Raw genomic sequence first — 24138 nt, forward strand, 5'->3', positions numbered from 1 at the left:
CGCGGGCGGCGCCCTGGGCCCGCGCTCTATGGTTGCGGAAACTGCAGGAAGCTGCTCTGGCCCCAGCTCTCGATGCTCGGGAGCCCGCCGAAGACAGGCAGCCCCTCCCAGGCAGGAAGCAAGGGTGCGGCGCTACCGGAGAAAACACCCGAACTACGCCCGAGTTCCCTTTTAGACTCTAACTCTTCCTTTTTCTAGCCTGGGGCGAAGGCGGGGCCGGATCCCTGGAATCCCCGCCCCCAGGGTGTGAAGAAGCTGCGGGGACGTCCCCATCATTTGCATAGCCCCCGGGACGTGGCGCGGCTCGCAGGCCACTTCCGAGTTGTAGAGAACTCCAAGTCCCAACAGGCCATGGGGCTGGATGCGTCACTTCTGTTGTGTTGGAGGCTGAGAATTGAAGCTCGGAGGCGGCTCCGGCTTGAGAGAGGCGGCTAGCCCCCAGCGGGGCAGCCCAGCGGACCGACCAGCTAGGTGGGGGAGACGGCCGGAGGTCCTGCCTGGAATCCGGGTGGAGCCACGTGGAGGGGTGAACCCTTGGGTTACCTCCTATCTTTTCCGTAGATGTCCCAAATGGAGCTGGCTTTGTCCCCTGGTGACCAGGACCTGCTGGGCTTCCTGCTAGAGGAAAGCGGAGATTTGGGGGCTGCGCCGGACGAAGCCGTGGAGGCTCAGTTGGACTGGGAGCTGCCGCGCTCCGAGGTAGATAGAAGTTCTGAGTGGGGAAGCTCGGGATGGGATGTCTGTGAGGCCGGGAGCCGGAGTGGAGATCAATCAAGGCCTATTAATTTGTTAGGACTCTGTGCAGGTACTGAGCGACTGGGAGGTAGAGGATTTACTGAGCTCCCTGCTGAGTCCTCCACCATCCTTGGACGTTCTTGGCTCCTCCGACTCCAGCCCTGTCCATCACGATCACACCTACTCCCTACCACAGGAATATGTCTCTATCGATCTAGGTGAGTCTGAAATAAGCAGTTTCAGGAGAGAAGAGGGTCATGGGCCTGATAATTCCTACTATCCTTTTTTTGTAGATAGTGGGAGCTGTGGAGAGGAGGCGGCCCAGATGACTCCACTGCATGTGGAAGAGCCGACTGAGCAGGTACTTGATTTTCAAGATGATTATTCCCACATTGCGGGGGGGGGGGGGTGTGTGATCAGGATTCCCTTTTCCTCTCTGATATCCACCTACAATTCTTCTGCCCACTTCCCATAACCTCAGATTTCTAGGCTGATACTGACAGAGGAGGAGAAAAGGCTATTGGAGAAGGAGGGGCTTACTCTGCCTGTGACACTTCCTCTCACTAAGGTAAGGCTTCCATTGGTGAAGCAAAGACGAGGCAAATTCCCAAGCAGGCAAATTCTGTGACAAAGTTATCAAATCTGTTGCTAGTAGGAAACTGGGGCAGGTCCTGATTTTGATGTTCTTTTTAAGAAAAAAATAAATTCAAAATTATCAGTGCAGCATTAGTATAAAGCCTTGGAAAGATCTGTGCAAGTGAAGGGCCCTCACAGATTTACTGACTTTACAGTAATTCACTTCTTGCTCAATGGTGTTTGAATTGAACAAATTGGGACCAAGCAATATAACAAGAATAAGTATAAAATTCCGAGTTTTAAGTTTCAAGCAATGAATGGTAACTTCACAGGCACAGTATTATGATACTGAGGAAATCAATGTTCACTGGCAGAAAGGTTAAGGGGATTTTGATTTGTGAACAGTATGAGTCAGCAGTATGACTTCCCTAGCAGAAAGTACATTGGATTTGAAAACTATCAACAGAGATGTTGCTCCTACAAGGGCAGTGACTATCTTTCTCTCCTTTATACTAGTTGAAGCACATCTTTTTTTTTTTTTTTTTTTTTTTGGTGCTGGGGGGGAGTGAACCCAGGGCCTTGTGCTTTTGAGGCAAGCACTCTATTTCCAGCCCCTGGAGCACATCTTAGTGTTCAGTTTTGAGCCCCTATCTTTGATGCATATTGAGGATGTAGTCCATCCTAAGGTGATTTAAAAATTTTATCCACTTTTTTCCTTTTTAAATTTAGGCAATGTTAAAGTGCCCTAAAATAGCTAAATAGGGTTTGTTCTATTTGGCCCCAGAGAGTCTAGGTAAGTCTGATGGATAGAAATCATAAGAAGCTGGGCATGGTGGTGCACTCCTTTAATCCCAGTGACTTTGGAGGCCGAGGCAGGAAGATCACAATTTTGAGGCCAGCCTCAGCAATTTAGCAAGATCCTATCTCAAAATAAAAAGAACTAGAGATGTATATAGTTCAGTGGTAAAGTGCTCCTGGGTTCTATCCCCAGTACTGCCCTCCCCACACCCCCCAAAAAGAGAAAAATCCTAAGAAAGCAGATGTTGGTTCAGGATAAACAGTTTTAAATAAATAAAATTTGTTAAAAATGGCCTGGCTTATGAAGAGTTTTAACACCTGGTCCTTAGCATTCAGACAGAAGAATGCCTATTGGTCAGTTAGCTGTAGAAAAGATTCCTACACTGGGAAGATTGAACTTGGTTGCCTTCCAATTCTTCGATCCATTATTCCTTTGATATCCCTTATTCCATCTTCTCTCAGATGGAAGAACAAGTTCTGAAACGAGTACGGAGGAAGATTCGAAACAAGAGGTCTGCTCAAGAGAGCCGCAGGAAGAAGAAGGTGTATGTGGGGGGTTTAGAGAACAGGTATGAAAGGGAGAATAGAATAGTTGTAAGTAATGTTAAAGTTTTGAAGGGAGGATACAGGCCATGTTCCATATCCCTTTTTTCTCACAGGGTCTTAAAATACACAGCCCAGAATCTGGAGCTACAGAACAAAGTACAACTTCTAGAGGAACAGAATTTGTAAGCAACCTTCCAGATCATCTCCCCCAAATCCTCCACTTAATGTTGCCTCTTCCCTGCTACCCTGCACTTGATTTCTAATGGGGCAGCTCCCCAAATGCATGGTCTGGTGGTTGGCCTTTACTGTGTCTGTGATTACAAGTTCTGAGTAATGGGGAAGTAAGATAAAGACCTCATGGGCAGTAGTATCTGAGTGCAGTTAGGATTGTGGCAAGGGATGGATGGAGAAAACATTCTAGGCAGAGAGAACCCAATAGTCAGGTTTGGCTGGACCCGTAACACAGGCACTTTGGGCCAGAAGGTGGAGAATACAGAGTGCCTGATGAAGATTATGTATACTGCTGATCAGGCACAGAAGAACTATTCAAAGTATTAGTTTCAGTTAGGGCAGTGTTTTGTTTGTTTTAATAAGGGATTCAGGGTATTTTGTTCATAGAGATAAATCATTTCCAAAAATAGGACAAAAAATGAGACAGGATTCAGGGCACAGAGGGAGGAGGTGGCCATAACAGGTTTTCACTGTGGCTCAGGGTGCCAGCAAAGAGTGCTCACTACAGTCCCTCTTCTCCTAGGTCCCTTCTAGATCAGCTGAGGAAACTCCAGGCCATGGTGATTGAGATATCGAACAAAACCACCAGCAGCAGCACCTGTGTCCTGGTGAGGATGGTGTTGGGAGGAGGGATTCCTCAGGGTTGGACACAGGATACATTTCAGATCGCTTTATCCCCTTTTTTCTGTTAGGTCCTACTATTCTCCTTCTGCCTCCTCCTTGTGCCTGCCATGTACTCCTCGGACACAAGGGGGAGCCTGCCGGCTGAGCACATTGGTAAGAGGATTAAGGCTACCTTTCAGGCTTGGAGGGGCCTAGGCTCCTTCTGTGTTGTTTCCTAACAGGTCTTTGTGTTCTCAGTGTTTCGCCAGCTTCGTGCCCTCCCCATTGAGGACCAGCATCAGCTGGAACTGCCTGCACTGCAGTCAGATGTACCAAAGGACAGCACAAACCAGTTACTGGACAACTCAGAACATATTCTCCAGGCCTCTGGCAACTCTTCCTGCCTGCAGTATCGCATACCCCCGGCTCCTCAGGAAGAGCCTCCTCTGCAGTGGCCACTCCCCAACTTGTTCTCAGAGCCCCTCTGCTCAGGTCCCACTCTTCCCTTGCAGGCAAATCTCACAGAAAACGGGGGATGGCTCCCTACCCACAGCCCATCACCCGTCATCTTGCAGGACAGATACTCAGGTTAAATGTGAGAATATAGGGTGTCTCAGCGAAAGCCCACCTCTGCCCCCGTGTCTGTCCAAAAGGAATGGGAGAGGGTTGACATACACTCCTGTGCCCTGTTAGGATGCCTAAGGGCTCAAACACACCACACTTACTGGCTTTGTGGGTCTTTTATTTGTACCCATGTGTGTCTATTATCCCATGAATGGATCTGGGGAAATCAGCTGACCTCCTCAAACATTTCATGCAGTGAGAGAAGGGATAAGGAAATAAATAAGTGATTCTGATGCCTGGCTCGCCCTCAGCCCCTCTTTACTGGCACAGCTAGGTGGGGGAAAGGGAGAGGCATGATTGTCCTGGTGGCTCAGGGCTGCAGGTTTGGGGGAAGGAACAACAACCAGGCCAGAGGCTGGGCTCCCACAGTTCGGAGGGCTCACTCTGGGCTTAGGTTTGTCAAGGCGTCCTTTGGTCCACATTTAAGCCCTGTTCTTAGTCCTCTGCCCTGTTCAACTATTGGCCTGGGAGCCTTTTTATGTTGCTGCTGTTGCAAGGCCAGCTGCATGGCCCAAATGCTCAGTGGCCGCATGTAGGCCAGTGAGCGGAATACCCGCTGCTGGCAATATGCTTCTGGGGTCTGGAAAGCCAGGCCCAGGCGTTCCCACACAGTACGGTAGCAGCCTTCAGCTGTCTGGAAGCCCTCCCAAATCAGGCCCTGTAGGGAGAGATGGAAGTTATACATATAATTTGGTACCCCCAACATTACCACTTTAGGGGACAGATGGAGACAAGTAAAGTCTCTAGTCTCAGGGACCACCCAGCTATCAGGGGAGATAAACTTAAACCACAGGCGAAAACCTAGAGGCAGGGGGTGGAATGCATGCCGAGGAAAAGAGGGAGGCTTTATGAACAGATGATATGGCATTGGGTTATGCCTTGAAGTCTGTTGGCTTATCAAGTTTTCTAGGCTATAGTACAGATGGTAGAGATGGGGAAGGAAGTACATTACCTCTTGGATCATGGTCGCTGCTAGCCCATAGACCACACCCACCCAGACTTCATCAGACTGCACACTGGATCTATCAGGGACACCATGGGGCTGCATCCCATTCACGGCCCCCATGGCCCCTCCTGCAAAAGCCTGGACGTTGAGCTCAAAGATGGTTTGGAGAGCACGAACCACATGTGGGGTAGGAAATACCTGGAGGGACAAGGGCAAAGGCAGGGACATGGTCTCATACTGGCTTCCCATCTTTGGGGAAAATCCATCTTTCTCTCTTTCTTCCTTTTAGTATCTCTCACCTCAGTGTCTCCTTCTCCTAGGCCACAGGCCCTCAGGAACCATTGTCCAGCACACTGATCAGACATGACACTACGAGATTGAGGCTGAGAGCTGCTATCATAGTTGTAATAACGGCCTGGAGTAGAGGAAGGGTAAAATAAATGTCCTGGGCCCCTGCAGCTGCCTTAAGACTCCTTAGGTTGCCTCAACTCACCATTCCATAGCAGTCTCTCATAGGCTTCTTGTCCTCTGCTGAGGATGGAAGAAAACTTATCCTGGACGTCTTGTGCCCCACATAAAAGAGCCATCTGGACCATCACAGCCACAGCTGCCAGCCACAGCCCTCCACAGTAAGCACTGATCAGGGACAGAGGTTTGGGGGGTCAGACTGGCAACTCAAGTCACTCTCATGTAATCTAACAGTCATTTGTTCTTAAGCCCTCCCCATCCCTTGGTGCCCGATTCCCCAAATCAGGCCAGGCCTCCTGCAAAATCCTACCCACCCCCTGCCCCCAACCTGGGGCCTGTGGTGACCCATCCATCATAAGTCTGGTCTGCATAGCCTCCATTCTCAATGAGTCCATCATGGTCCTTGTCAAACTTCATTTCAGACTCCATCACAGCCTAGAGAAAGATGAAGAAATGGAAGACCTAGGTACTAAGGAAAGACAATAGCTGGGCTCCCCAGATGCTGGTCATGCCTGACACACTGACCACTGCACATGCATCCCTTACTAGACACACAGGCCACATGTCCTTCAAGAAGCCTTGGTCACCCGTCAGGTAATAGTCCCGATAAACCTGTAGCACAAACTTCAGGTTCAGGTCCTTCCAGTCAGCAGTATCATGGATCAAATATGCATTGACCCGGAGCCACGGCTCATCATCTGTGAGAGGGAAGGGGACCTGGTTCATTTGCATTGGTGGACAGAGTGAAGAGTACAAAAAGTTGAAGGAGGGAAGCTGACCTTGGGGTGGAAGGATTTTTACCTGGGTCTCCGATATCATGGGGGATGACGTTCTTCCTTTTCACAGGTGCCATTACCCCACTCATCAGGTATCGTCGCCGTGTCAGGTCCTCCCTGAGAGTTGCCAGAGCTGGAGGAGCAGACACACAAGTGGGTGGGAAAAAGCAGGGAATGGGCAGGCTTGGGATGGGCACAGAGCTATGTACGCCACCCCAGAGGGGAAATGAGCAGGATGCAGATATGTTGGGAGGAAAGGGGAAGAAGAGATAATCTGAAGGACCACAAACGATCAGGGATATGGGGAGTCAAGAGGGAAGAAACATGAAAGTTATCCTCACCCATGTCATACTGTAGACTGAGCTCAAGTTTGGGCCAGAGCATGACGAGGGCAAAGGAGGCATAAAAATGAACATCATATGTATTGTACATGCGATACTCCTGGCCTAGAGGAATGAGGGAAGACACTGTTGCCAGAATTCCTGCTTTCCCTTCATCGTTCCCTTCCCAGATTTGTCTTCCAAAGCTGGAGGAAGGGCATTGTCATCAGTTTATGGTCACCACTGACCCCCTCAATCCACCAATATTCTGGACAGGTAAAAACATCATCTGGCTTTGTGATAGGGCACTAATTAACCCCAGGGGTATGGCCTGCCAAACCGCAGCCAACCAGCAGCCCATACCCTCAAGATAGCCAAATCGACCATAGTCCTGCAGAATGGGGCGGAGCTGAGACATGCTCCCTCCCAGCTCTTCTGGTAGGGAGTTCTCAGGAACTTCCAGCCATACTGTGCCTCCATCAGCCAAGAAGTACAGTTCATTGAACAGTGCAGATTTGTACCAGGCAGGCAAGGATCTGGGAAGTCAGAAGGAGGCAATGGTTTCATGAGTGTGGACCTCCAAGGATAGAAAGGATTCTGGGGTTCAGCATAGTGGAAATACCAAATGAATCCCAGCAAATTTGGTGGGTAGCCAGTGAATCAAAGTCCCATTTGGAGGGCAGTGGCCAGAAAAAAGGTAAGGGAAGGCTCCACTGGCACCTGTCATTTAATACCGGGCTCTGCCAAGCTGAGATCCTGTCTTCCCAGACTGTATATCGGCACAGTGCATAGTGGCTCATGGCAGGTGCTGCATCACCATCTCGGCCAAAGAATCTTGTGTACCGCCTGGGGTAGAAAGAAACAGAAGGGATGAGAACATCTGCTCCAGGTCAGAGCCCCAGAGTCTTGGATCACTAAACCCTTTGGGTCCCTACACCTGTAGTGGACTTGGCCCTTAGCTCCAAACATGATCCTGGGCATGTCCCAAGCCAGTGAAAACTCCAGGCGGCACTGTCCTCGAGGTGGCAGCTTGCTGGAAACACATACAGCCCCAGCGATGCCTTCTCCTTTCTGTGTGGGGGTGCTTTGGCCTGAGAAGCACAAGACAAATCAGTAAAGGCACCCCCTCCAATACCAGGGCTGGGGTCCCTAACATGAGAACAAGGCCTGATCATTATCAGGTCTCCCACCCCTGGTCCTAAGACAGGTATAATCTTTCTTCCCAACACCTCCCAGTCAGACCCGTCCCCATCACCAGCAGGGGAGTCCAGCTGTCCATCCTGAAGTAGGTCCTGCCACACCTGCTGCCCAGTGTTGTCAGGGTCAAAGGCTGTGATGTGGGTTACCGTGGTATCTGCCTGTTAAGGAGCCAAAAACTCTGTGAGGACAAGTTCCATAAGTATGCTGGATTCTGACTAACTGTCCAGCTCCTCTTACATACTCTTGCCTCCAAGTTCCAGAGGCTGAAGGGCTCTGATGAGGGTAGGACTTAGGGGCTGATGAAATGAAGATCATAATGGAGTAGAGGTGGGTCTAGAATCAGGTTAAGGGTAGAGACTAAGGTAAAGGGCAGGCTCTTCCATTACCGTGAGTCGTGCAGCCACAGCCATGGTGTAAGGATTTGGAAGGGTTGGATGATGCAGCAGAAGTCCCTGAACAGTCTCCCCATCTTGCTCCAGACAGAAGGGCTCATTCCACAAACCCCCTGGGGCATCGTCTCCACCCCCTAGTCCATTCCGCATGGAGAACATAATGGACACATCCACAGCTTCATCTCCTTCATTTTCCACATCCCATACAAAGACTCCTACAGGTAGGCTGCTGTCCTAGGGGCAAAAATTGGACTCAGATGGTCTCAGTGTAGCCCCTTCTGGTCTCACTCCCCAGTATTATTCCCAGGCAGGAAGGACCTGTCTCAAATATTCCCAATGTACTCTTGTCTTGCATTTGCATCTCCCCATATTCCCTGGCAGTCTGCCTACCAGAGTACATAGAAGTCAAGGTATGTGATGTTTATGGCTCCAACCCCTCCCTTTCATAGGGCATGGAATTTTCAACAGAGGTGGATCTAGGGGAGGGAGAGCAATGGAGGAAACAGAAGGGAAGCCTCACCTGGTAGTCATGGGGCAAGATGGGTGTGATCTGACGGCAGGTGAGGGTGACATTCTGGCCAGGAAGCTGATAGACAGTCCAGGCTCGGGGATAGAGGGCGTGGTAGAAAGCAAAGTACCCACACAATCCCCAGTTCCAGCTGCGCAGGACACTTGGGCGCTCCAGGGACAGAACTTGCTGGTATACAGTTCGCCCCTCCCGACGCAAGCACACTGTGAACTTGATCAAGAGGGCAGATAGGCTGGAACAGGGCAACCCATAGGCAGCACACACTAGTATTCCTCCCCTTGGAGCAATTCCTTCCCTCCCAGAGCCTGGGTCCTCACAGCTACACCAACAGCCTCAGGTCATGCCCCAGGCCTTCCCCCAAGCTCAGTGAACCACCAAGTCCTGCTGCCTCCCCTACTATCTAGCTCCCAGGTTTTCTCTCCTCTTTCAACTACTATGGTCTCCATGTCCTAATCTAGGCCTACACTGTCTTTATTGCTTCTTATCTGGGTAGCAGAGTGATCTTTCTTACACACAAATCAAGATATGTCAGTCCCTCCTTCTAATGTTTCAGTGACTCCCATGGTGTCAGGCTAAAGTCTAAATTCTTTTCTTCCCCCCTCAGTACTGGGATTGAACTTAGGGGTGCTCTAGCACTAAGCTATATCCCCAGCTCTTTTATTTTTTTAATTTTAAGATAGTGTCTCACTAAGTTGCCCAGGCTGGCCTGCAACTTGGAATTTTCCTGCCTTAGGCTCCCAAGTAGCTGGGATTACAGCTATGCGCCACTGCACCTGGTTGAAGTCTAAATTCTCTTATCTGGCTTTCAAAGCCCTTCTTGATCTGGTCTTTACCTCTTTAAACACCTATATTCTGGTTACATAAAATAATCCCTGTTCCTGAGTATACTGCATTTCCTCCTCCATGCCTCTGCTCATGCTCATTCTCTATCTAGTGAGAACCGCTGACCATTCAAGGATTCGGTCAGATGCCATCTTCTCTTCCTCCAACAGTGAGTTATTCCATGTGTCCCCCTACTCCTCTGTTCTAGTATTTTTGTATTATGCCATAATGTATTTGTTTGCCATTCTATTTCCCTGATTGCCCTATGTATTCTTTTGAGATTAGGGACCCTTTCTAGTTCACTGATGTGGCCCTCTGCTGAGCTGGCAGGTGTGTGAAGAGAATGAGCAAGTCTATAGCATACGAAGTTCCTTTTTCTTGGTATACTATCTGTCCTCTCACCTTGGCACTCATAGTCTCCCATTTCCTCTAAATTCTATTACCCCAACAAAAATTTAAGCTTCCAGGGCTGGGGATATAGCTTGGTGGTATAGTGCTTGCCTATGTGTAAAGCCCTGGGTTCAATCCCCAGCACCTCACACACACACTTTCTCTTTCTCTCTCTCTCTCTCTCTCTCTCTCTCACTCATACACATCTCCTGGAGAGTAGGAGTTATAAGAAATTAATAGCTCTTCTCTTGGTTTAAACTATACCTGATATTTTTACTGTATAGAAAATAATTTTTCATGTTGTTGGAACAGGACATAATGGTTAACACCACAGGCATTTTATCATAGAGCGAACTGGTTCTAAATCCCATCCTTTCCTTTTACCAACCATGTGACTTTGGATGTATTTTTACCAGCCCTCTCTGGCTCTTAGTTTCCCCAACTGTAAAATGAGCATGATAATGGTATTTACTTTGTAGAATTGTCTTTAATATTAAATATATAAGAAGTCCAGCACAATGCCTAGACATATTAAACATGCGATAATTACTTTAAATGTACAGTCATGATTCCAGAAGACATTCCCTTGGGATACCTAAGGGATGAGGCAGAGGGGGATCTTGGGACATTGGGTGGGGCCAGCAAACTTGAATTAAGAAGGACACTCCTCAATGGGACTAAGATCTGTCAGTCATTTCTCCTTTGAAGATGAGCTGAAAGCTGGAGGAATTCCTCAAACAGGGAAGAAGAACTTGGTAGATAACTAAAAAGGGAGGCCATTAGAAACATATGATGAAAGGCAGGCCACATACCTCTGGCAACTTAAGACCCAGAGGCAATGTAGAAGCAGAAGAGGAAAGGAAGTTTCAGAAAAGGAAAGAAGGCTAGGGAGGGGTTTTGGGGGCCCTAGCCAGAGAGACCTGTAATTCACACCTGTGATTCACACAATGAAGTTGACCTTCGGCTGAAGGTTGCACTATGCATCTTTTTTTTCTCCATGACTTTGGAGACTTGGTTTTAATTTTCCTTTCTAGTCCTACCAAATATTCTTTCAGCCAGGTTCAGTGAGCCAGGAATTCTCTGTACTCCTTGTGGCGGGTACTGGCTCAGCTAGTAGAATTGGGATAGCAAGGTAGGTAGGAGGTATTTAAAAGAGAAATGCTAAGGCTGTTTACTTGTTCAAGAAACGTGCTGTGCGTGTCTTACTCCCACTGTACATCCTAGAGAGGACTGGGCACACAAAAAGCATCCTGAAAGTCCTTCTTGGATTGAATCCTATCTACATTTAACTGCCACACCCCCACACTAGCCAAGAGGCCCTTCTTTGCCCAACCTTTTCCTCTACCTCCTGGCTCTTACTTGGTCAGCAATGACTGTCTGGTGCTGGTACATTCCAGGGTTAAGCTGCCAACGACAGAATTGGCCTCTCCAGCCACGGGTGATAGTGCCTCCCCCAATGCCACCCAAGGGACAACCTAAAGAGAGAATCATGATGGTTAGTGGGGTAAGGGGAGAGGAAAACAAGTGCCTTTTGCATTTTCAAGACTACAAACATCACTTCCTCTAAAAACCTCGGGAATGGGAGAGTGCAGTTTGTATCAACTGGAAGCCTCTTTCCCTAACTCTGTAGTAGACCTGAAGGCTAAAATCTTTCTGAGCAGGACAGAAGTGGGGTGAGGCTCACCATAGATCTGTCTCAGGGGTACACAGTTGAACATGTCAATGAAAGGTGTCTTCTTCTCTACCTGGGTCTTCCGGTACCACCACTTCAAGTACCTAAGGAGCAAGAGGTAGTGAGTACAGGGGTGGATGGGCAATTCTTCACCGGCTGTAGTCACTTGTCTCTCTCAACATCCAGCAGGACCTCCCATTAAATGTACCAAGGCATCATCATCCTGGCTTCCAAGCCTTTCCTCGTCTTGCTTACTCTACAGTTCAAGGCCCCTTCATTTTCCCAGTTGCCCCAGCCATTGGTGTAGGGCTGCCTTTGTTTCTCTTCTTTATTCTCTGCAGAAGGGGCTTTCTGATCTTTCCTTTCCTCTCCAATTCTACTACTAACTGACCCTTTCAATACCTCAGACAAAAGGTCATTATACTTCCCTATCCACCCACTCCCTACCTCCCAGGCTGCCAAGATAACTTTCTTCTTTTAAAAATAATTATTTTTCTTTTTGATTATGAAAAGTGAAAATTTGGAGAATACACTAGGGAGAAAGAGAAAAATATCTCACCTAAAGAAAACCAGTATTTACATTTCTAGTCATTTCCTTGCCTTTCTTTTTGAGTTCAGCATTTACACTGTAAGCTTTCAGATTTTGCTCTTTCATAATATCCCAGTAAAGTCTTCTAAAATTCCAAACATTTTCCTGGTCTTTATATCCAGCAGGCAAATGATTGGGGCTATCTCCAATAGATAAATCATTCTATTTTCAAGGCAAAGAAAGCCCCAGCCTGACTTCTATTCTTATTTCTTACAAATTCTTATTCAGAAGCATGCCCTGCCCTGCCAGACTCTTTTCCACTTCCACCCTCCTCTCCAACCCCACGATTTTATACCCGATGTTCAGTGACACCACCTATAACCAAGTAATTAGGTAAGTAAACCCTAAAGTCTGTTTCCTCCATCCATAAAATGGGGATACCTCCTGCCTGAGTTGAGCTATTTCATGGAGTGAATGAAATATCAAATGACATAAAAGATAAGAAAGCCATAAAGTGGAATACCTGTGACAAGTATGCTTATTATTTGCATGTATGCTATCTTAATTCCTAATCAGACACTACCTTGTTATTTCAATGTTCCCCATGTGAGTCTGATAAATTTTTAAGTTTCTTGGGGAAAGGGATAGTGACAGACTAACTGAATGGTACCCTCAGCTCTAAGCACAGGGCAGGGCACATGGTCTGCAGTCCATAAATAGTTGCTTAATTTACAAATGAATGTACAAACAATAGGACACAAGGGTAAAGGAAGACAGACTTGAGCTAGGGGAGGAGAAATGTGATTAAGGGTACGTTGTGGAGGTGGGGAGAACAGCTCACAGGATGAAGGATGAGATGTGGGGAAGCAGAAGGTCTTCTTTGCTAGCTTAGAGGAAACTGGACTTTGACACTAGAGGCCAGAAGGGATTGGTGGAAAGAAGGTGGGTGCAGCTGGGATTAGGACGGCCAGGGCAAAGAAATGCAAGATATGAAGATAAGCAGAACAAAGGACTATTTGGCATAGAACAAGCACTTGATAAATATTTATCGAATGAATGGATTCTGGCTGAAGGGAGAGTCATCAAAATTGAGCTCATGCCAAGCACAGGCCCGAGAACTCCATCTTGCTGTAGCTCCTAATCAGAGTACCTCTAGTTGGGCTCCCTCTTAGGAACATTCTCACTCCCCTAATTTAGCAGCTGGCCTTCTCCATAATTTCTGCCTTAACTCAAGAATTTTCATTCCAATTCTTCCTTGTCTCACTGCTGCTTTCTTCTCAATGAAGACCATTCTCTCATTCTAAAAGCTCCTCCCATGGGGGAGCTAGGGTCCAGGGGACTGAGAACAACTTCAGGCCTCTGTGAGTCAGCTCATAAGGGGCTAGGATGCCCACATCTTTTTTACCTCATGGTCCCCAACACATGCAACCCACTGTACTTGTTTCAGTTCCCTAGAGCCCACTTTGACCCAAAGGATTTTAGGGTCAAAGTTGGACTGGGTCAGTTTCAGAAGTAGCCTGGTGGGATGATTCTTCTCTGGTACAGGCCACTGCAGGCACTAACAAAGAAGCCAGATGTCTAGGCAGCACCAGGTCCTTCCTACTGCCCAGCATTGGGCTTAGGTAAGTGGCCTTCCTACCACAACCCACAACACTGTCTAGGGAAGTGAAGGATCACCTGCTTTAGAAGTTATTAGGACTCAGTTTCCCAATATTTATACCTCCCTCCCCAGCTCTGTGTTTACTGTGTGAGACTGACTCAGGATGACCTCAGAGTGATGCTTTCTGTCCTTACATCCACCTGTTCCTGTTAACAGGTATGGTTCCTCATCATAAGTCTTTGAACTCAGTGGGGACCCAGAGGGTTTCTACAGCCCAGGATAAGCTCTGTGGGTGTCTGTAACCTTGAAGTGGGGAAGAAGCCAGGGCACTCTCTGGAAGACTATTACCAAGACCTCTGGGGACATCCATAGCAGCGCCTCTCTAGTCAGAAGGCATCTTTGAGGGGCTTGGGATGTACTTGAGTGGTAGGGTACTTGTATGCAATCTACCACTGAGTTGTATCCTCAGCCCACTACTCCCCGCACCCCAACTTTTGAGACAGGATTTCAGTATGTTGCTCAAGCTGGCCCTGAACTCCTGGGCTCAAGAAATCCTCCTGCTTCCACCTCTCAAGTAGCTTGGACTACAAGTGCATACCACTGTGCCTAGTTCCTTCTTGTCTTTGCTTTTTATATCAAGAGCTGTATGATATAATAGAGAATAGAATGAGCTTTTCATTCCCTCTCCTTGGGGTTGACAACAGGCATGCTCTCACCTAGTCACTGGAGCTAAACCTTGAGGGAAAAAATCCAGATGAGTGTTGGAACTGTAATACTACACTTAAAGAGGGTACAAAGAATGCTCCAGCTACTTAGAGGAATCTGGGGTTGAAAACTTCCCCCTGCCAAATAAAACACTGTGTCAGTGCCACAGCAACCCTACCATTCTCTCCTACTTTTCCACAGTCTAGCTAATCCCAAAGGAAAGTCTTTAGGAAAGAGGGCGTAAATGAGAGAGAGCCTAAATGGGACAGGCAGACAGCAGGACCAAAAGTTCCTACCTTTTCCTGCTGAAAAGACAAGATACTGGGAGGAAGATGGTTACAAAAAGATGTGACTTGATCTCACCTTCCAAAATCACAGGTCTAAGATATTCTGGGACAGGGGCCACTTGAATGGGACCAGGAGCTCACTTGCATTTCCACCCTTTCCCACTTCTGACGAAGTCTTAAAATGGAACAAAATAAGGCATTCTAGACAATAGGGTCTACTCACCTCAAGCCCATGCCCAAATGTTTTACCAGGTTGCTTAGGGAGATGTTGTCAGCTTGAAAGGGTTTCCTCTTCTCTGCAAACTCGTGCGCCAGGCAGATGCGCCAGCCAAAAGGAGGCACCTGGTAGCCCCTAGCTTTCCCTTCATAGGACGCCATCAGTTGCCCAGAGTCCTCCGGATTGCAGTAGACTGGTTCATTTTGGCGTCGACAGTCCTCAGGGCTCTCGAAGTCTGTAACCTGCACAGCCTCAGTGCTCCCAATTGCTTCAGGGTGATAAAGCTGGGCATCCCCTTTGGCACTGCTGATCTGCTCCGAGGCTGGGACGCCGGTTTCCATGTTCCCTGGATCCTGGGTGCCCACAACCTCGATGGCCCCGGTCCCGAGACCTCTGACACAAAGTAGGTCGCAAGCCAAATCCAGACGCGGGCGCCGGTAGTGGTTAGGTGCCGTCGGGGAGGACAGGGCGCCGGGGAAAGTTGGGGTGAGCTGGTGGCTTGGTAGAAGCGGGGAGCTCTCGTTGCAGCGGTGGCGGCGACAGCAGTAAAGCTGCCTCGGACTTCCCTTCGGTCGTGTCTCTAGGTCCTGGGTGAGAAGGGTCGGGCCTCGCCTTCATTGGGTCGCGGTGATTAGCTCGCGGGGCCGAAGGCCGACTGGGCCCGTGGAGAGGGGCGGAGCCGTGGGACCTGCCCGCAAAGCACCGCCCCGGGACCAGCCCGCACGACCCCGCCCCCGAGGCCGGCCCGGGAGCTCACGGCGGCCTCGGCCCCGCCCCCGGGCCGCGGCACCAGGCCCCCCAGGGTTGAGCGCGGGTCCGGCCCTCGGGGGTCCGGGGCAGCGCCCGCGCCCGCGCCCAGGTGCCAGCCCGTGGGAAGGTGACCCACGGCGCCCGGAGGACCCGAGCTCCTTCCGGTCGGGACAGCCGGGTGCTTCCGGCCGGAAGGGGCTCCCAGATCCGAGCGGGGGAGATCTGAAAGGAAGTCCCGCCTCTGCCGCGCCACCTACGCCGCGGACGCCGCCGCGTACCTGGCCGGGTCCCGCAGGGGCCCGGGGAGGTGAGGGCCTCGGTGTCCTGAGACCCCGGGTTTCGACCGTTCGAGGTGACAGGAGGCGGTGGTCTTGGGCTGGGACAAGGAGCCTTGAGGGAAGTGGGGTGCGAAGGCCAGCCTGTGATGGGGGGCACTAAGCCAGTGCTCAGGGGAGTGAGGGTCTGGGGCCCAGAACGAAGCCTTCCCCCTAGGCTGTACAGCAACTCCGCGACCCTTCTATTCTCCTGCCAGCTCCTCAAATCCTGGCGTTTCCCTCCGGTACCGAGGTGTTACCGCCAATCCTCTGAGGCATGTAAGGAAAAGCTCCATCTCTTGGCTTCTGGGATTCAGTTCCATACATACCCCTAGGTTCTGCTTCAGATACCCCTCCCTCCCTGTCATGGTACTGACCTCGGATCCCCCGTGTTTCCTTCTAGATCTGAATCCAGAGCTGCCATGATTGAAGTGGTAGCTGAGTTGAGCCGGGGTCCTGTATTTCTGGCGGGGGAGGCACTAGAGTGTGTGGTAACCGTCACCAATCCCCTACCCCCTACAGCTACTTCTGCATCCAGGTGAGAATGCTCCTGCCGAAGGTGGTGGCCTTTCTCAGATGAAGCCTGGTAGCTCTGGTGCTGTGCCAGAGCTCAGGTTGTCCAGTAGCTATGCCACCACTTTCTTGCTCATTGTGCTCTCATTGTAGGAAAGGGCTATTTAACAAAAGATTTGAATGACATAGCCCTCCACTCTCCTCCTCCCTTCCCTAGCCCTCCCCATTCCCCTTTGTACCCACAGTACACTTTAGTGTAATGGATTTAGTGATCAGGATTTCCTCATCACCAGGACAGCCTTATAACCTTTTTGTTCTCATCAGACAATGTGGTAGGGAGTTTGGGAAAGTATTTATGAGGTCAGGAACTACCCTCTGATGCTCCTTTTCCTTTTCCCACAGTGAGGCTCTGGCTTGGGCTAGTGCCCAGATCCACTGCCAGTTCCATGCCAGTGAGAGTCGAGTAGCACTGCCTCCCCCTGACTCTAGTCAGCCAGATGTCCAGCCTGACAGCCAGACTGTCTTTCTGCCACACCGAGGTTAGAGATGGAGCGTATGCCTTAGGGGAGAGGGGAGGGTTTGGAGTCATTGTCGCTCAGTATGAAGGTGTCAAGTTGTTCTTGTGTGTTATATTCTGTGTCACACTGGGGATTTAGGGGAAGGTTAGCTAGTGCTTTGGGGGTGTAAGATTCTGTTCCCATATCACAACAGGAAAAGAGTTGGCAGCCTTTCACTGCCTTTCTACTAGCCTTGTCTGATGTTGGACAATGGAGTCATTAAACTGCAGTCTTTCTTAACTTTTATAGGTGAGAGAGGTCAGTGTATTCTTTCTACTCCACCAAAAATTCTATTTTGTGACCTGAGGCTAGACCCTGGAGAGTCCAAATCATGTGAGTGACTGTCCCCAGCCCTGAATTGCCTTCTAAGTCTCCTGGAGGGAGGACTCCTCTGGCTGCCTCTAGCTGCCCTGACTACTGCTTCCCAACCAGACTCCTACAGTGAAGTGCTGCCCATAGAGGGACCACCCTCCTTTCGGGGTCAGTCGGTCAAGTACGTCTACAAACTGACTATTGGCTGCCAGCGTGTCAACTCACCCATCACTTTACTTAGGGTCCCTTTGAGGGTTCTTGTACTGACTGGTAAGTAATGGTGACTGGAGGGAAGGGCTGGAGTAGAGCATTGCCAGAGCAGAAATAATCTAAGAGGGTTTGCAGTGGGGCTGCAGGGAAGCTTTCTAAGAGATAATGCTAGGGAGTTGTGAGGGAGGGAGGGTTCTGGAGACCAGGGCAAGATGTTGACCTCATCCAAGGCTCTCCTTACTTGTAGTTCTCTCAGGTTGGAGTCTAAGCTCAAATCTCTATTTTCATCTGTTCCCTCCCAGCATTACCTGTACACTTTTTCTCTCTCTAGGCCTTAAAGATGTTCGGTTTCCCCAGGATGAGGCTGTAGCCCCATCTAGTCCATTCTTAGAGGAGGATGAAGGTGGCAAGAAGGACTCATGGCTTGCTGAACTGGCTGGGGAGCGCCTCATGGCTGCCACATCCTGCCGTAGCCTCCGTGAGAATCCTTTCAGACTTGTCCCACCCTATTCTTTCCTGCAAACTATTCCTGTGTCAGAGACAGTCTCCTAACCACCACATGCTTTTGTGGATCTACTGATTATCTCACCCGGATTATAAAGATAAGTCCCACTTTTGGCCTCTGGAACCCAGTCCTAGACATCCCCCAGTGTAGACTCTAGGCTTACAGTGTCTCATTCTCCCCAGATCTATACAATATCAGTGACGGTCGAGGGAAAGTTGGGACATTTGGCATCTTCAAATCTGTGTACAGACTTGGCGAGGACGTGGTGGGAACCTTAAACTTAGGGGAAGGCACTGTAGCTTGTTTGCAGGTAAGAAGGGAGAAGACCTTCTGGGGTGCTGGGCCTGAAGGACTATGGTAGAAGAAGGCCCTCCACAGAGAAGGGTAGTATGTAGAAGTGGATAGTGGGGTCACCCTTTGGTAAAAAAAGCTACCCTCTCACCTATAGTCTGCATTTACAAATACCTGCTTGCACGTACCTTTTTTCTTACTCCCAGTTTTCAGTAAGCTTACAGACCGAGGAGCGTGTACAGCCTGAGTACCAGCGACGCCGGGGGACAGGGGGTGCTCCCTCTGTGTCCCATGTGACTCATGCCCGGCACCAGGAGTCCTGCTTACATACCACCAGAACCAGCTTCTCTCTCCCCATCCCTCTCAGCTCTACCCCTGGCTTCTGCACTGCCATTGGTGAGACCCTGACCAATATTGGAGAGGGGAGAAGGGAGAATAAAATGCCATGTTAGGTTGAGTATAATGGGTCTTGATTGCTAACACATATTCCCATATATCCATGTTCATCCTGTGACCCTTAATATTTTCTCAGAGCTTCAACCTCTACCCATTTGTAGATGCACCAACTCCTAAACTTTTTAGCAACTGTGTAGAACTCCTTCCCCACCCCTCCCTACTGGGCTTCTGTGGTGCACTGATCTCTAATTCCTCAGCACTTTTACTTCAAGGTATGTAGTCCTTGACTGTCACACTCTTGGGTTATTAGGTAGTTGACACTGCTCTCTTTAACAAATTTCTTCAAAAAATGTCCTTGATCATAGCTCCCTGTGACTTCTCCTCTTCCTGAATACAGTTTTGTTTTGTATTGTTTCTCATTCACTAACCACATTCTGTTGTTGGCTTTATCTCATGCTGGCTTCTAATGCCCCTACCTCTTATCTTTTTTTTCCCATAGTGTCCCTGAAGTGGCGATTGCATTTTGAATTTGTAACATCCCGAGAACCAGGATTGGTACTCTTGCCCCCTGTGGAACAACCTGAACCTGCCACCTGGACAGGTCCTGAGCAAGTGCCCGTAGACACCTTCAGCTGGGACCTCCCCATCAAGGTGCTACCTACAAGCCCCACCCTGGCCTCATATGCTGCTCCAGGCCCCAGCACCAGCACCATAACCATCTGAAACTGGCCCATCTGCCCACCATGACACTAATTTCTTCAAGATTCCGAGAACTTAGCATGTGGACTCTAGTTGGAATCCACTTTTTCCACCTGGAACCAAAAGGCATAGACAGTGTGAAACAGGCTGGGCTGGGAGTGTAGCCCAGTGGTAGAGCATTTGTCTAGCATGTGTAAGGCCCTGAGTTCAATCCCAGCACTGGGGAAAAAAAAAAAAAAGAGAGAGAGAGAGAGAGACAGACAGACAGAGGCAGACTTTCAGCTGTAGCATTAATTTATTTATTCAGAATAAATTGGCAGCTGCTAGTGGTTTCCCTGGAAGTGGCAACAGCAGTGAGCAGTCTGCAGACAGGTGATCAGTTGAGTTTAGCCGGAGTGAGGAGCAGGAGCCCCAGGAACAGGGGTGTTAGCTGAGCCCCACTCTAGGTCAGGTCCTCCCCCTTTACAGGGCAGCCGAGGGTCAGATTTTTGCACCAGGGAGAAGTGGCAGGTTCCTGCCTCTTGATGTACCTCACACTCAGCGGGGAAGTCGATGGGGTGCTGAGACCTAGGGATGGGGAAAGAGCTCACAGTGAAAGCCCACCTTCATGGTCCCCCGTTCTTTCTCACTGCTGCTGTCTTCCCCTATCCTCCTTTAGTGTTCCCTAGTCCTTCTACCTAAGCTCTCCCTACCATACAAGAACTTTTTGGTTATGTAGCAGGAGTATTTTCTTTCTAGATCCGCTTCCACCTCCCTCGATTTGTGGCTTGAAGCTTTATCTTTCTCATTTTCCTAAGTACCTTCAGGTCTGACCAGTCTCATACTGCTCTTCTATTTATTCTTACCTCGCAGCAATCTAGTCACTGCCTGGCCATCCCTCAGTCATTCACATTAGAGGCATTCCCTTTGGCCATTCTTGGTTACTCACGTGTCACAGCAGCCCACACCGACAGGATGCAGGCAGGTGCAATGGAAACAGTCCTTTCGGAGCCAAGACTCACCCAAGGTGAAATATTTCCCCTCATAGTGACAGGGGGCTAGGGAAAAATGAGAAATGTTAGTAGGCATGGGAGTGGTGGCAGCACTCGGTCTCTTCTGGTCTGAGGTTGGAGAAAGTCCGTGAGCCCCATATTTAATCTTTCTTTTCTGTTTCACAGCTGAAAGGAATCTAAGTATTTTGATTTAGGATCATCTCTACAGCCCTCATCATCACCCCCAAACCTGTTCCTTATTCTTTGCTTTACTCATGTCTCATCCCACTTTACCTTGAGCTTGGAAGTAACACTTGCTGTGGACTCCTGGGTGCTGCAAGAGTAGAGACATCACCAAGCAGATGATCCCCCAGCCTCCCAGGATCCCCTTGGTCTGTCCAGCCCAGAGCAGCCTCAGGGCCATTCTTGCAGCACAGCCCTCTTGGACCCTTCTTGGCCTCTTCTGTTCAGGATACTTGTCCTCTTGGCTTTGCTTTGCTTCGCTCCTTGAGTCTTAGTTTTTCTCTTTTTCCCTGGACTCCTTTCTCACACCATCTCCTTGCCCTCTGCTCTCCAGGCTGGGATGTTTATAAAGTGAGGACCCTGGTCCCCTGCTGAGTAGAGCTGGAAAGGCTGTAACTCTGTTTCCTGAGGTGAGGGCATGAAAACAAGAGGTCCAGCTTTAACAAGCTGTGAGAGCTGATTCATGCCCCAGCACAGCTAGAGGGAGGGAGGTGGCCGTGGAAGGGGCACTGGACTGGGCAGTTCCCCAAGCAAGGAGGTGGGAGGGGTGAGGGCCCCAGGTGGTCCCCAGATCTCCTCCCTGAACTGGAGAGAGGAAACATTCCACCTTCCCCCACCCCACCCTCCACTACCACCACCAGGAGTGTGTGTGCTGGGATCCCTGCCTGAACCGGAGGGAGGCATTTCCTGGGGATGGCTAATCCTGTGCCTTCGCCAAACCAAGGAGCTGCAGCAGGGTGCAACAGCCAGAGGCTCCAGGAGAGCAAACAGGCACCTGGAGTGGAGAGCCTGTTTCCTTCAGGTCTTGGGGCAGGTTTTCTTTGATACATTCAAGAAACAGGGCTGCCCCTTAGAGATGGCAGAGGTGAGGGGTGTTTTCTTTCCCCAGGTATGCCAGAGATGAACTATCCATTTTTTATCACCCTCAAACATAAAGCAGCTGCAAAACTGCCTCATGTCTGGGGATACTTCTGTCCCCCTGTCAAACAAGAGTATCTTCTCTAAGCACCCTAAACTTGAATCACCTGTTTTACAGGGATGCCCCATCTTTCTTCAGGGTGGAATGAGGCTTCAGGAATTTATCCTTTTGCACCTCCTTTGAGTTTCCAGCAGGTTCCAAAGGACTCTGATGGGTGATTGAAAGTACAGGTTGTAGAGACAGGCTACTGGGATTCAGATCCTGACTCCACTTACTAGCTATGTGACTATGGGCAGGTTCCTTCATCTCTCTCTCAGCCTATTTCCTCATCTATAAGTCAGGGATAGTAACACCACATCATAGAGATGTTATGCAGTAGTGTAGGGAATGCTCTTAGCACTGTCTCTGGCACATAGCTACTGTATTGGTACTAAAGCTCACAGACAGAGACATTCTTGTCTCTGAATGACATTGAGCATCTCTGCACAGCTTGAGGGCGTCTGTTGAGGACTGCTCTCATGGCCAACTTCTGTCCCTTTCATACTCATGCTCCACGTCATCCCTACACCTCCTTCTAAAATATGCATCTAGGAATATTTTGATTTTGGTCCTAGTATTGAATTCCAAATGTCTGGCTGAAAAACAATGTTGCTGATAAACCTGCTTTTTCTTCTTCTGAGTACCCTCACATCTACCCTCGGAAGAGGTATCCTTTCCCATTTCTTCCCAGCTAACTTTGGGGCTCCTGCTTTGTTTTATTAGTATTTGATCCATTTCTTCCCATCCCCACTCATGTGGCCGCTCAATTTCACCCTTCTGACCACTTTAATTTTAGCCTTTTGGGTACTAAAGGCCCTGGTCAAACTGATTTCTTTGACTTTTCCACACTTCGAAGGCCCATGTTCCAGCTATTCCCCTCCCACTCATGGGACTGATCACTACCTTTTTTTTTCTTTTTTATCATTTTCCCTTCTAAATCTCCCATTTACTTCAAGACTTACTCTGTCACCTATAGATAGAACTACTTCTGGCAAACTTTTCCAGAGGACCACCCTGTCACCTCTTCATTCAGAAACGACTTTCAGTGTACTTCAAACTCCTAGCAGTCCTCTTCCAAGATACTCTTTCCCCAGGGAAGTGCCAAGCAAAGAAAGGAAAACTCGAAATTGCAGCAGGGTGCCCTGAGGTAGGCTGGTGTGGGGGATACCATGGCCTTGGACAGCTCACTTGGTTGGAGCCCAGGAATTAGAAGCCCTATCTGGCACAAAGGCCCAGAAATCTTGTCAATGGTTAGTATCTTTGCTTCTGTCTTTTTTTTTTTTTTTTTTGGTGGGTGTGGGGCTGTCCAGCCAATATCCAGGAAGCTGAGCCATAGACTACCTTCTTCATCCTAGGGCCAACTGAATAGGGGGTGGATGTGAGTGGGGAGCTAGAGAGCATGGAGGTGGTGGTGGTGACGCTGGAAGATGAAGGGGCCCACTGGTCATTGGTGTGTGAGGTTATGGGGACAGTGAGGGTTAGTTGCCTGGAATGGACATGCAGTCAGTATGTAGGGGCAGGAATGGGGGCTTTTGGAAAGAGCTTGGTGAGCTAGGATTCCTCTCCCAGAAGTTAATGGGGTCATGTACGCATTCCTATTAGTGTGTCCATGTGTAGGGGGTGTCAGTGTTTGGGTCCAGCCCTCTTGAGTCCCAGGGGAGCCGCTGTTTGGAGCATAGTGGTGCGGGGCATGGTGGTTGGCGCGCACTGTCAGCGCAGGGACAAGGAAAACATCCGCCGGAGGCCCAACCGGGCAGCGCTCCAGCGGAGCGGGCAGGTGCGTGCGCTGGGTGAGGAAGTGAGCGCATTCCGGCCCCTTCTCGGCTACCCGCCCTTCAGTGAGTCACTGCCGACCCCCACCAGCCTGGTCCGGATAGGAGCCACCAACTCCTCGACCCGGAGGGAGAGAGAGCAACGGCCTTTGGGGATGGGGCACATGGAGATTCGGGGGCCCCCAAGCCCAGAGAGTTACGGGGGAGGGGTATCTGAAGGGACTGTGTCCTGTTGGTACAAGGGTGAACTGCAAAGCACGCGGAATACCCTGTGACTGAAGGGAGTTTCATGGGATCAGAGCCCCTGGGAGAACTTTATGTGCAGGGAGGTGGCCCCAGAAAGTTCACATAGAGAGAGAGGGATCCTGGGGAAAACCGGGAGTCATGAGGTGGTAGAAAAGGAAGAGGAACCCTGTTGACTGGAGTACCAAGAAGGAAACTCCAGCTTGAGCCTTGGAGAACTGAGAGACTCAGTGCAAGGAAAGATCCTCATTAGATAAGAGGTGGAACTGGCCAGTTCCAGAGATGAGGTCCAGAGACCTGTGTGGACAGGGGAAGATAGGTAACAGTTGTGGTTTGGTCATTGAAGGCTTTCAGTACCCAGATGAAGAAAGCCAGTTGGTCTCCTAGGTAAAACAAAACCATCATTGCTCTGTGTCAGAAAGAGGTGGCTGAAATGCA

General features: G+C 49.6%; 4 protein-coding genes across 6 annotated transcripts; 2 read left to right on the top strand and 2 right to left on the bottom strand.

Annotated features, from left to right (window-relative positions):
- The first annotated feature begins 322 nt into the window (after window positions 1-322).
- CREB3 (cAMP responsive element binding protein 3) lies at window positions 323-4346 on the top strand. The gene is made up of 10 exons (XM_079111821.1): window positions 323-471; window positions 562-699; window positions 794-953; window positions 1029-1097; window positions 1215-1303; window positions 2572-2678; window positions 2769-2837; window positions 3410-3494; window positions 3579-3663; window positions 3748-4346. Exons 2-10 carry the CDS (start codon window positions 562-564, stop codon window positions 4080-4082), a joined length of 1137 nt encoding a protein of 378 aa, XP_078967947.1. The 5' UTR covers window positions 323-471; the 3' UTR covers window positions 4083-4346.
- GBA2 (glucosylceramidase beta 2) lies at window positions 4215-15445 on the bottom strand. 2 transcript variants are annotated; one of them, XM_079111816.1, is made up of 17 exons: window positions 14973-15445; window positions 11641-11732; window positions 11316-11431; window positions 8736-8954; window positions 8210-8449; window positions 7879-7981; window positions 7561-7714; window positions 7344-7469; window positions 6987-7159; window positions 6645-6749; window positions 6329-6436; window positions 6074-6225; window positions 5856-5962; window positions 5553-5695; window positions 5359-5474; window positions 5066-5257; window positions 4215-4771 (listed from the first exon to the last, which is right to left on the bottom strand). In XM_079111816.1, exons 1-17 carry the CDS (start codon window positions 15305-15307, stop codon window positions 4493-4495), a joined length of 2760 nt encoding a protein of 919 aa, XP_078967942.1. In that variant the 5' UTR covers window positions 15308-15445; the 3' UTR covers window positions 4215-4492. The 2 variants fall into 2 exon arrangements, with proteins under 2 accessions (XP_078967942.1, XP_078967943.1); XM_079111817.1 differs by having other exon boundaries at window positions 8210-8444; window positions 14973-15019.
- A 465-nt stretch (window positions 15446-15910) lies between these two features.
- RGP1 (RGP1 homolog, RAB6A GEF complex partner 1) lies at window positions 15911-19537 on the top strand (the record flags this gene model as incomplete). 2 transcript variants are annotated; one of them, XM_079111819.1, is made up of 9 exons in its annotated part: window positions 15911-16068; window positions 16434-16568; window positions 16946-17082; window positions 17350-17433; window positions 17533-17682; window positions 17954-18100; window positions 18310-18437; window positions 18625-18814; window positions 19314-19537. In XM_079111819.1, exons 2-9 carry the CDS (start codon window positions 16453-16455, stop codon window positions 19535-19537), a joined length of 1176 nt encoding a protein of 391 aa, XP_078967945.1. In that variant the 5' UTR covers window positions 15911-16068; window positions 16434-16452. The 2 variants fall into 2 exon arrangements, with proteins under 2 accessions (XP_078967945.1, XP_078967946.1); XM_079111820.1 differs by having other exon boundaries at window positions 15971-16081.
- Window positions 19480-23644, bottom strand: MSMP (microseminoprotein, prostate associated). Its single transcript, XM_079111833.1, has 3 exons — window positions 20779-23644; window positions 20442-20550; window positions 19480-20080 (listed from the first exon to the last, which is right to left on the bottom strand). The coding sequence occupies exons 1-3, from the start codon at window positions 20906-20908 to the stop codon at window positions 19900-19902; spliced, it is 420 nt and encodes a 139-aa protein (XP_078967959.1). The 5' UTR covers window positions 20909-23644; the 3' UTR covers window positions 19480-19899.
- Between the last annotated feature and the right edge of the window lie 494 nt (window positions 23645-24138).

The sequence above is a fragment of the Sciurus vulgaris genome (genome assembly GCF_902686455.1).
Source record: "Sciurus vulgaris genome assembly, chromosome: 15".
NCBI lineage: Eukaryota > Metazoa > Chordata > Mammalia > Rodentia > Sciuridae > Sciurus > Sciurus vulgaris.